Genomic DNA, 12,423 nt, shown 5'->3' with positions numbered 1-12,423 from the left:
CTTGGAATACATTTGAGGTTGATTTAGACTAGTGAAGAACTGTTACAATATATGAGTAATGAGGTCATTGATTAATGGTTCTGATCTTAATGAGAGGAGGTTGTTGGGTGGAAAGTTTGTGTTCTGCCTCTGAGAAAGATGATTTATGTTCTGCCTCTGAGAAAGATGATTGTTGACTCATTGTCATACAAATGGTATGGTGAAGATCAATATGAGAGAGAAGATCCATACTTATGATGATATCATGTGGTGGAAAAATGAAGAAATAGTCCTCCATAAATATTACTGAAACTTATGGCAGAATCATTTTTCACCTTCATGCAACAGCCTTGAAGGCTTTGCATTCTTTATATTTGTGATGTTAATCATGCATATTTAATCTAATTATAACATGTACCTGTTAGCCATCGGCCTTTATAATTAAGAATCTAGCTATTTGAAGTTTCTTTGATGCTGCTAAATTAGTTGTTCTTTTTGTTTCATCCTAGTTTCCATAGGTCTCTTTTTTTTCTTTTGTGGGGGTGAGGAAGTGGCGGCGGGGACTTCCACCTTGGTTGGAGACTCCCTTCTAACCAAGATTTTGGACCATGCTTAGTTGGAGAACATGTTTTAGATGGTCATTCTTCATGCGAATAACTGTACCATTTTGACTGGGTGATGCATTTAAAGAGACACTGTAACACGATATTGAAGCGTGCTACTGTAGCAATGCAGCATAGGAGAGAAGAAGAAAAGAAAAAAAAAGAACGAATGCAATATGTTGTAAATCTAAATACTATGTATCTATTCAAATGAACTCTTAAAGGCCAATGCTGGAACTAAATAGAAATCAGCAACATGTTCCACGACGGAGATAAATTTTTCAAGATCAATTATATATACTAGTTTCAACATAAAACACTAAGGAATAGGTTCATTATAGGCTTAAAACTGAGTTCAGATGGCTAGATTTTAACGATAGGGTACGAGGCAGCATGAGTTAAGGTTATAGGTGGATCTGTTACCTTAAGTGCGGGAATACATTGAAGAGGTTCAAGTCTCAACCGGTTTACGGGATGCAGGGTATCTACAACCACCAGAGGAGAGCAGCACCGCGATGATAGGCTTCAAGATGGGGAAGAGGGAGCTAAGAGTCATAGGAGGAAAGAAGCCGAAGACGGATCCGTCCGCGAGAAAGAGGTGACGACGATCTCAAAAGGAGGGATTCAAGATAGAAGCATAGGTTAAACCTTTCAAAGTTTTCTTTTGCTCTTTTTTCTTCTTCCTATGTCAGATTTATACATGACGCCATCTGGTTGGATATGGTTGTTGGTTTGTTTTGAATGGTTGTAGGATAAAGATATATTTGAGTTGGTTTGTTGGGATATGGTTGTAGGTTGTTTTGAATGGTTGTAGGATAAAGATATATTTGAAGTAGTTTGTTGGGGTATGGTTGTTGGTTTGATTTGATTTAGGATAACCTAGCCATTCGATTCCATAAATTAAATCAGGATAGAACACACTCAAAATAAATAAAATAAAAGTAGTGACTCGATGCACTGCATCAGTTCTCCCCGGATGGGCGAATTCTCGACCCCGGTGAGAGAGCCTCTATATAGCTATGGAATAAGTTCTCCCGAAGTCGACGTAGTCGGTCTCAGAAATTTAGCTGCTATCAGTAATTGGACGTCCACGTCATCGTATTAAGTACCAGCGGTGTGAACTCTTTTGTGTCTTTCTCACGTACATCCAAAATTTCTTCTATGCCCTCTGATGTGATCTCTGCGGTTGCGTAGAAGGGTAGGGTCTCGACATCGGTAGAAGGGGATGACTCTCCATGGTATTGGAACAAGTCACTCACATTGAAAATGGGGAAGTAGGCAATCCTGGGGGCAAGTCAATGAGATGGGCGTTCTTCCCAGTTTCTTGAGGATCTTGAATGGCTCAAATTTCTTTCTGCTTAGCTTGTTGTAATTTCCAGCTGAAATCGCTCCTTCCTGAAATAGATCAGAATACTATTCCCCTCATTAAAATCCATATACCAGCGGTGTTGGTCCGCGGCTGCCTTGTATTTGGTTGTGAATCCTGGAGCTTTTTGTGAACTTGTTGTTGTATGTCTTGAACCTGTTTCAAGTAGATTTTGACATCTGCACTAACTTATCAGGGTATAAAATAGGGACTCGATCAAGAAAGTGGGGTATAGGATGGCCATAAAGGGCCTCAAATGGAGATTTTTCTATGGTTCTATTGATGGAACTATTATATGCAAACTCAGCCTGTGGTAAGATTAAGTCTCATTTTGTCGGTCTCTCATCTGCCAAGCATTTTAAAAGGTTGCTCTAAGATCGATTTACCACCTCAGTTTGTCTGTTAGTTTGGGGGTGGTATGGGCTACTGAAATTTAATTTACTTCCAACTTTGGCCATTAGAGTTCTCCAAAAATGATTTATAAATTTGGTATCCCTATCTGATGTGATGGATCTAGGAATGCCATGCAGACGCACAATTTCATTGAAAAATAGTTTTGCAATATGCGATGCATCAGAGATCTTTTTGCAAGAATGAAATGAGCCATTTTAGTAAATCGATCAACAACCATAAATATTGAGTCAACATGTCGTGCAGTTTTGGGTAGGCCAAGAATAAAGTCCATAGAAACATCTTCCCAAGGGGTGAACGGAATGGGGAGAGGAGTATATAAACTTGTGTTTTGTGAGTGACCCTTGAAAGTTTGGCAAGTTCTACAGCGTCGTACAAATCGCTCTACTTCTTTTTGCATATTCGGCCAATAGTAGTGCTTTTGAACTAACCCCAAGGTCTTATCCTGCTCGAAATGTCCCCTTAATCCACTACTGTGTAGGTCTTGAATCAAAGACTCTCATGAACCTTCGGGAATGTATAACTTGGATCGATTAAAAAGGTATTTAGACTCAATGCAGAAATTGGAGAATTGGTTAGTGCTAGAAGACAAAATTTTTCCATAATAGGTTCGAAATAAGGGTCGTCTTGTACTGTTCCTTAATCACCTCAAGACTCACAATTTGCAAGGAGGCAGCGACGAGGAGGTGGGTCCTATGGCTAAGTGCATCAGCAACCCGATTAGTTACTCCCTATTTATGTCTCAAATTGAAAATGTATTTTTGCAGAAATGCAGTCCACTTGACGTGTCTTTTGTTGAGATTCTTTTGAAAATTCAAATAACGTAATGCTTCATGGTCCGAGTTAAGTACAAATTTCGATGAATCAAATAGGATCGTCAGTGCTTCAAAGCCTGCACAATGCATAGAATTCGATATCGTATGTAGAATAATGTGATCGAGCATCGTTCAATTTCTCACTGAAGAAGGCTATGGGGTATTTTTTTGGGGACAACACGGCCCCTATTCCCACATGTGAGGCATCATAATCAACTTCGAACACCTTATTAAAATCAGATAGGGCGAGTATAGTTGCGCTTGTAAGCTTGTCTTTGACCACTTTGAAGCTTTGTTCAGCCTCAGGAGTCCAGCGAAACTTACCTCCTTTCAGACAGTCAGTGATCGGGACAATCAAAGAACTGAAATTTCGAATGAAGCATCAGTAAAAGGATGCAAGTCTGTGAAAGCTCCGAATCTCTATTAAGTTTTTTGGGGTTGGCCAGTTTCGAATCATGTCAATCTTGCCGGATCTACCTTAATTCCCTCGGCAGATACAATGTAGCCTAGGAAGATGAGGTTGTCGGATAAGAAGGTGCACTTTCTGATATTTAAATATAAATGATTCTCTCTCAAGGCTTGGAGCACCATCGTAGATGGTTCAAATGGAGTTCAGGGTTTGTGCTATATATCAAAATATCGTCAAAGTAAACCACTACAAATTTTTCAATGAATGCCGCAACACCTGGTTCATGGTGCACATAAAGGTGCTCGGGGGTTGGACATCCCGAAAGGCATAACTAGCCATTCGTATAACCTCTCCTTAGTTTTGAATGATGTTTTCCACTCGTCTTTAGGTCGGATATAGATCGATGATATCCGCTCTTCAGATCAACCTTGGAGAATACCTTTGCACCTCCCAGCATATCTAGCATGTCATCAAGTCTAGGTATGGGAAACCTATACTTCATAGTGATCTTGCTGATGGCTCGACTATCAAGCACATTTGCCATGTCTCATCTTTTTTTGGAGTAAGGAGGGCAGGCACAGTCACGGGACTCATACTCTCTCGAATGTAGCCTTTCTTAACAAGTCAAAATCTGTTGATGCAATTCTTCATGTTCTTTTGGGCTCATCTTATAATGGACTAGGGTGGGAGACTCATTTTCGACACCAAGTCAATGCAATGCTGGATGTCTCTCATAGGGGGTAGGCCATCAGGGAGTTCTTCTGGCATGATGTCAGAAAACTCGTCCAATAATAGTTGAACAACCGGCGGAATTCCAAGGGCTTCGGTGGTTTCTTTTGCCACTAAAGCATAAACCACAGGAGACTTGGTAGGGTTTTGGCAAATTGGGTCTTATTCAAAATCATTACAGATTCTCTCAGTGGGTGACAATTTTGGGGTTGAACCAGGCTTAGGTATCAGTTTGGGTGTACTATTAAGTGGAATCAATCTAACTTTTTATTGTCCTTAGTGACTACATTGGTGTTTTCCTTCCGTCATGTATGGTGCTACGGTCAAATTGCCAAGGCCTGTCTAAAAGCAGGTGACACACATCCATGGGTGCTACATCGCACCAAACCTCGTCAGTATAGATTTTCCCAATGAAAACTTAACTAGACATCGTCGCGTGACAAGAATCTCATCCCCATTTTTAAACCAAGCAATCCGATAAGGTTGTGCAAGCTTTTCAGTTTTCAGTTGAAGCTTATCAATCATCTCTTGAGAGACGAAATTCTTCATACTTCCACTATCGATTATAATAGAGCAGAATTTTTTTTCTGCATTGCAGATAGTTCGAAAAAGACAGCGTCGTCTCCAATCATCCTTAGTAGATTTAGGTGCTACGAGAACTCGATTGATTACAAGGTTTGGCTTAGTAGTTTCGACAGTCTCATCTAGGACCTCACTATCCTCAATAGTGTCTTCCTCTTACACTTTTACTCCATCTTGATCACTCTCATTAGCATTTTCTATCAAGTTGGTCCTAGGTTGAAATTGTCTCAAGGGGCATTCAGATGATTTATGGTCTGGTTGCCTACACTTGTAACAAGTGATACTGGTTTCCGAGGGTTTGGAACCTAAAATTTTCTTGCCTTTAGTATCACCAATAGGTTTCGGAGGGAGTTGGGTGTCATTTTTCAAGGCTGATTTGGTTTCTATAGAAAACTTCCACTAGTGTTAGCCATCAAATGCTGTCTCTTCAACTTAGACTCGACCTTAAGTGCATGACTATAGACCGCATCTATTCGTTGAAAATTGCAAAAAGTCAATTCATCCTGAATTTGAGGGCGAAGTCCAGCAAGATAGTGAGCTATCCCTGTTCTTCATCTTCCGAAGGTCATTACGGATCTAAAGGTTATAGAATTCCTCGGTGTACTCTTGCACTGTTTTAGACCCTTGCTTAAGGTGGTGAAGCTTTTGGAATAAAGTTTGTCTGTAATCGACTGGAAGAAATTTACTTCTAAGCTTCTCTTTCATTCATTCCCAAGTGGCAATCTTCTCTTTACCCTTTTGAACCTTATCGTTTTGTACCTGCTTCTATCAAACTAGGGCATGGCTTTCAACTTAAGGGTGACAAATTTGACTCTTTTATCCTCGGATAGTTCTTTCCATTTAAAAAATTATTCTATCTTATCAATCCAATCCAACAACTCATCAGGTTCTAACCTACCTTCGAACTCACCGACATCTACTTTGATACCCTGATCCCAACGTGCGGTATTTGTTTGACGTTGGTTCGGACGGTTTCTCCTAAGAGGACGGTTGGCTTCTATCTCAGGGTCACTCTCTGATTCAATTAATCCCCCTCCATCGGGCTGATGTTGGGTATTCAAAGCCTCTAACATTTGTTGTATTTGGTTCAGTTGGGTTTGCATGTTTCTAATGGACACTTGTTGTCGTTCATAGGCCTCTCTCCAATCTCTAGGGTTTCAGGGTGGTTGTTTGCCATTCTAATGTACTAACGGCTCTGTGATGGGGAGATGGGGGCTTAAGAAGTCGTAGACAGCAGACAATGGTGCCAATTAGAGGGTTCTAATTTCAGGACAGCAACAGAGTTTTCTATGAATTTTTTGGACAGCGAACAAAGGCTTATAAGAAAATAAATTTTAACAGCAAATATGCAATGATGATTGAATAAGATGCAACCTAATAAAAGCTAAATGTAAGCTAAAGTCAATCCCTAAGGTCAGAACTTGCTCTATACCATTTGATGCATTTAAAGAGACACTGTAATACGGTACTGAAGCGTGCTACTGTAGCAATGCAGCATAGGAGAGAAAAAAAGAAAAAAAAAAGAAAAAGAATGAATACAATATTTGTAAATCTAAATACTATGCGATCTATTCAAATGAACTCTTAAAGGCTAATGCTGGAACTAAATAGAAATCAGCAACATGTTTAAAATTTATTAAATAACAATGATGAAAGTTCCATGACGGAGACAAACTTTCCAAGATCAATTACGTATACTAGTTTCAACATAGAACACTAAGGAATAGGTTCATTCTAGGCTTAAAACTGAGTTCAGATGGCTAGATTTTAACGATGGGGTACGAGGCAGCATGAGGTAAGGTTATGGGTTGATCTGTTATCTTGAGTGCGGAAATATATTGAAGAGATTCAAGTCTCAATCGGTTCACGGGATGCAAGGTATCCACAACCACCAAGGAGAGTAGCACCGCGATGATAGGCTTCAAGATGGGGAAGAGGGATTCAAGATAGAAGCATAGGTTAAACCTTCCAAAGTTTTTTCTCCTCTTTTTCTTCTTCCCATGTCAGATTTATACATGATGCCATCAGATTGGATATGGTTGTTGGTTTGTTTTGAATGGTTGTAGGATGAGGATATATTTGAATTAGTTTGTTGGGATATGGTTGTAGGTTTGTTTTGAGTGGTTGTAGGATAAGGATATATTTGAATTGGTTTGTTGGGATATAGTTTGTAGGTTTGTTTTGAGTGGTTGTAGGGTAAGGATATATTTGAAGTAGTTTGTTGGGGTATGGTTGTTGGTTTGATTTGATTTAGGATAACCTAGCCATTCGATCTCAATAAATTAAATCAGGATAGAACACACTCAAAATAAAATAAAATAAAAGTAGTGACTTGATGCACTGTATCACTGGGTCTCTTTCATGGAATTTTTTTTCGCCTTTCTCAACAAACAGTCTTACTCATTTTGTAGTCTGCATTTATTAGTTCAGCCACAGATAATTATCACTGCTTTCACTTATGCTGCACTCTGCCTATGTGCTTTCATGTTCCGGTCTCAGCAGTGTGGTGCAAACAACATTGCTGACCTTGTTACTTTTGAAATCTTTATCTACATTTCTGATCAGCATGCAAAAGTTAAACAACAGCAAATTTCAGGGACCTTTTGCCAGCTGGCAATATCTTTGTATGTCTTATTTTTATCCTATACTAGAGATGCTGAAAAATCCTTTTGGAAGTTATCATGAACATGGAATTTGATAGGATGTCTGAAAGTTCCTACATAAGTCAGCCAAACGCTTAGTACTATGTTTGCAGAAGTACCCACAATAATGAATAAAACTACCAGATTATAATTGATACCAAGCACTATTGCCCTAGCTGTCATTTATGAACCACTGGAAAATGATAAATAACAAGCTATTTTTATTACTTATGACATTGTTAATTCTTTTTATAACTGAGCAGAAACTCTGTATTTCTCTACATTTTTTGCCATTCTATCTGTTGAATGATATTTATTGAAATCAGGCTTTTAAACCTCTTGTCATACCCTGATCTGGTTTTTGAAGGTATTGCATCTCATATATTTAGTACTACGCCATCAGTTCTTTAAAAAGTTGATACTAATCTGTTTTTCTGACAAGCTTTTCCACGTACTTGAGTGCAACTTTCTCTGGTTTTTTTTTTTTTTTTACCCCAATCAATAGTTGTTTTCAACTTTAATTAGCTTCTGCTTGTTCTAGTCATACTATTTTTACATAAGCTGCATATCAGATTTGAAGTGTAAATTCGAAGCAAAAGCAAATGAGCATATGCTTTGGGATCCATGGATGCTTAGAATCATTTTGATGATGTACATCTTGACATGATAAAAATGGTGGTTTAGCTTCATCTGTCTCGTTTCAGTATACTATTTCAGAGCTTGCCAATTTTATACATTAACGGTAATGAATATATTTTTATTTTATAAAAGGCTTCTCCCACCTGTTTTTCCATCCTGACCCCACAAAATTGTTGTGTTCAACATGTGGGGTTTTCAGGCACTAATAGTGAATGTTGATTGGTGCTCATTCTATAAAATTTCTCTTCAATTTCTCTTCTGTTAAAGGAAACCATGCTGAAAGATCTATTTGTTTATGTTCTGTTTTGTGTTTTACAGACATTTGTCTTGGATGTGCATCCTTTCAATCCTCGGATAGCTATGAGTGCTGGGTATGATGGAAAGACAATCATCTGGGATGTGAGTTTCTGAGATGTTCTTTTATATTTTTATATAATTTCATAATCTTCATGTGTGTTGAATCCCTTATTGTTTCCTCTAGATATGGGAGGGCACACCAGTACGGATCTATGAAACTGGACGCTTTAAGTTGGTTGATGGAAAATTCTCTCCGTAAGCTTGCTGTATAATTTATATATATATATATATATTTTTTTTTTTTCACACATTGTTGATTAGAATGACCTCATACTCTTTGAGCTCTTCATACCGAAATTGTTGCTTTCAATGACTTCATAGGTATGTATAAAGTTCCAGTCTTACCATGTACTGCTTATTTGAATACTTCTATCAGGTTCTCAATAAGTTGTGACTTATAGGAAGTCGTAGCATCTTAAGATAAAGTTTGGATTTTTTTTTTTTTAATGCACCAAAATGTACCAGTGATGAGGCTTGCAGCATGGTGACAACCAGAGCAAGGAAGATCCGGTGTTAACATTGGACTGAGTCACTGGTAATGAAGCCATTTTCAGAAAAATGACCGACTATCCGGTTCATTATTCATTAGAGATTAGCTTCATGGAAGTCCTGTTTTAACTTTCCTTCCTATACTGAGCCATACTTGGATGAGGAAAGAAAATCCTCAAATACAGAAGAGCTCTCTTAAGTTGAATTCAGCAGATGGGCTTATTTTTATATGGGCACTGGTTATTGTACAATGTTAGTGACAAATGTGATCCTGACCCAACTCAAGGTCTGAATTTAAAAGGAGTTGAAAGCTTATTTGGTCGTGCTCTTAAGCGAGGCAAATTCATTCTCTTGGATTATCTATACTTGAAGACAACACCCTTTTTATGATGGTTTGTTCTGAAGTGGTTTTGTTCAGTTTGATGGATCAAATAAAGTTTAGAACTTTTGTTGTCTTTTTATAAATAAAACTCTCATCACTTAGTAACGTTGGTAGTCTAACTGTTTTTCTTTTTTCTTTTCCTTCTTATGTTTCATAATATACTGGTTTCTGAATTTCTTAGAAATAATTTATATTTGGAATCATCTCCGTCTCTCAACATCCTCTTACTTGCAGAAGGCTTATCAGATCAGGCTGTTTACAAAGACGGTTATAGTTTTTGTGGGCTAATAATCTTGGGACTTTAGTGTGCTTGCTAATGATATTTTGACGCTAACCTGCTTTTCTTCAGTACCCAAATGCCTTGGGAGGGTTCTTCTGTAAGGTTGTCTATTCACCTTCTTGCAAGCTGAATCTTTGGGTCATTAGCATTCTTGTCTACCTCACCTTTATTTCTGTGTTCAAAGAGCAACATACATTGGACAAGCATGTAATGGCATCCAGAACCCATACTCATTTTCTGTTATCATGAGTGGTCGTGGCATCGAAGTCATTCCAATGATTTGACATTCTTTCTTTCTGGCTCGTGTTCTCCTAACGTTTATTGTCAAAAGTACATACTCATTTTTCTTTCAAAGACTTTGTAAGTAAAGCAAGATGATATACCCTATTTATAATGGTCACTTTAATGGCTCCCAAAACTGAAAGAGAATCTTTTTCAGTGTTGAGTTTCATTTGCATTTCACCTTACTATTTTTGCTAAAAGTGAATCTTCAGTAACTTTTTAATTTTGTCGGCCAACATGCACAATAGACACAAACAAGCTTCTAGGATCTGCTGCACTGTGGAGTGAAGATATTGCTCTATGAATCTATATAATCCATAAATCAGTAGCTCACATCTATTTAGATCTTCGGTCATTTTCTTTGCGATTTATAGAAGGTTATCCTGAGCTTGAGTACTCAGAGATCTTTCATAATCAACAGAAAAGAAGAGGTATTATCCTTCATAACCATAACTGGAGAAATGGGTAATGTACTGATGATTTATTAGTTATTATGGAGACAAGCTGAAGATGTTATTTAAAATGCGTACAGTTGTTATATGTTGTTTGGAGTATGGTTGTGGTTAGCTATAATAATCTGTGATCTCACCTTGTAGTCTTCCACGATCATCAACTGTTTTGAGCTTAAATGTTGTACTAGAAATTTATGTACCAAAGTATCACCCTTTCATTTGTCACCAGTACTTAAGGTTTGAGCAATCATTAGCATTTAATTAAGTGAAGTGGGAAGTTTTTGGTGCAATATTTCTTGAGTACAGTCCAGTTGTGACTGCTTGGTATTTTTTATAGACATTAATTAGATTTATGGAGTACTGAAGTTATCCTTCAATGACCGTTTCAGTGGTCAACATAAAGACAAGTGCTCTTGGTTCCTTAAATCTATGTATTAAACTAAATATATAACTTCCAAATTTTGGTTTATAATCATTTCTTGTTAGTTTTTTCATCTAGTTTTCCTGGTATTTATCTGCCATCTTCTTGCGGAATAGATATATTGATATTGATTTAATTATTGCTGTTTCCTGGCAGTATCATGATCAGTTAGTTTTTTACATATGCTGCTCAAGTGTTAGGTTTGACTTCTGTCTTTTGCTATTTTAATTAGGGATGGGACATCGATTGTTCTCTCAGATGAGGTTGGACAAATATTTATAATAGCCACAGGGCAAGGGGAGTCTCAAAAGGATGCGAAATATGATCAGGTATATCCAAGATATCAGCTGATATATTCTTTTAGTATTATGCATGTAAAACTTTTTATTATATTCATTATATTCTCCATTGTTACAGTTTTTTCTTGGAGATTATCGCCCCCTTATCCAAGATACTAATGGAAATGTTTTAGATCAGGTATGTTAGCATTATTATGTTATTAATGCAAATTTGCAGGATTTTCGATGAAGCATATCTCTCTTTCTATAGATATATAAACATCATCTTTGGGACATATTAATATTGTGGCCTGATATTGATAAAGTTCTAAGCTATCATAGAGTTGATGTGGATAGTAGGTTGTGTTTTTATTTGCATGAACTTATGAATGTGATAAAAGACATTTAATTTCTTGAATTTACATCAACCTTAGTGAAATTTAAAGTATCATGTAGATTAATAATCAAAATAAGATTTCAAACCCAAAACAGTTTTTTTTTTTTTTTTTAATTTTTTTTATTTGAAAGTTAGATTTTCATGCTCGCTATCACCGATTTGTATGCTGACTTGGTGTATACATTACATGTATCTAAAACATTTATTTGATAAAACATCTCTATTACTGTAAATTTTAGATTCTTTTTCTTTTATTTTCAGTTGTTCTTTCCATTTGATTCCTGTGCCTATTTTCAAAATTAATGTAGGTTGTGCTTCTGCACAACAGAGAAAGGTTGACATAAAATATTTTGCCATTTGCCAGTCATCTTTACTTTCATCCTTTTTTCATACCCTGCTCTGGCTGTTATTTTTTGACCACAAGTAGTCTAGAACTCAGTCTGCCGGGCCTCCTACCGCAGATACTTTAATCTCTTTTTCTAATACCTTTTTTTATTTATCTATAATTTCTCATCACCTAACCAGCTGACCTGGATCAGAACCATCCCTGTCCATTCTATTTTCATTTATTTCTTAAATGTGGATTGCATATTTTGATTCTTGTTGTTTAAGAGTAAGAAAACAGTTGCGGTTGCTGAAGACATGTTGCATGATTTGATGATCCTTACAACATTGCATATGATATCTCCTTTACTGTAATTAGAATATATAAACCATAATCCATGATATTTTATGATGACCTCTATTACTGTTATCTGGATTTCAAATGGGAACTTTATCTGAGCATCTGGTATGTGCAGGACCAAAAAGTCTTTCCTTTAGGGCATGGGATGGTGTTATCACTAGTAATATCAAAATCTGTGTGACAAACTTATAAAAATTATAGATTTATGTGCTTACATTTGTTAAAA

At 37.0% G+C, this 12,423-nt stretch overlaps 1 protein-coding gene across 2 annotated transcripts in view; it reads left to right on the top strand.

Moving 5' to 3' along the window:
* Window positions 1–12,423, top strand: part of LOC105057392 (uncharacterized) — a 32,713-nt gene that overhangs the window by 14,319 nt on the left and 5,971 nt on the right. For both annotated transcript variants that reach the window (XM_073248744.1, XM_010939991.4), the window contains exons 15-18: window positions 8,493–8,573; window positions 8,656–8,726; window positions 11,070–11,166; window positions 11,255–11,314. In XM_073248744.1, the coding sequence (XP_073104845.1) occupies window positions 8,493–8,573; window positions 8,656–8,726; window positions 11,070–11,166; window positions 11,255–11,314 (309 nt within the window). The remainder of the gene's footprint in view (window positions 1–8,492; window positions 8,574–8,655; window positions 8,727–11,069; window positions 11,167–11,254; window positions 11,315–12,423) is intronic.

The sequence above is a fragment of the Elaeis guineensis genome, chromosome 14, assembly GCF_000442705.2.
Source record: "Elaeis guineensis isolate ETL-2024a chromosome 14, EG11, whole genome shotgun sequence".
NCBI classification, from domain to species: Eukaryota; Viridiplantae; Streptophyta; class Magnoliopsida; order Arecales; family Arecaceae; genus Elaeis; species Elaeis guineensis.
The sequence above is the reverse complement of the archived record's forward strand: the minus strand, read 5'-3'. Positions and strand labels throughout refer to the sequence as shown.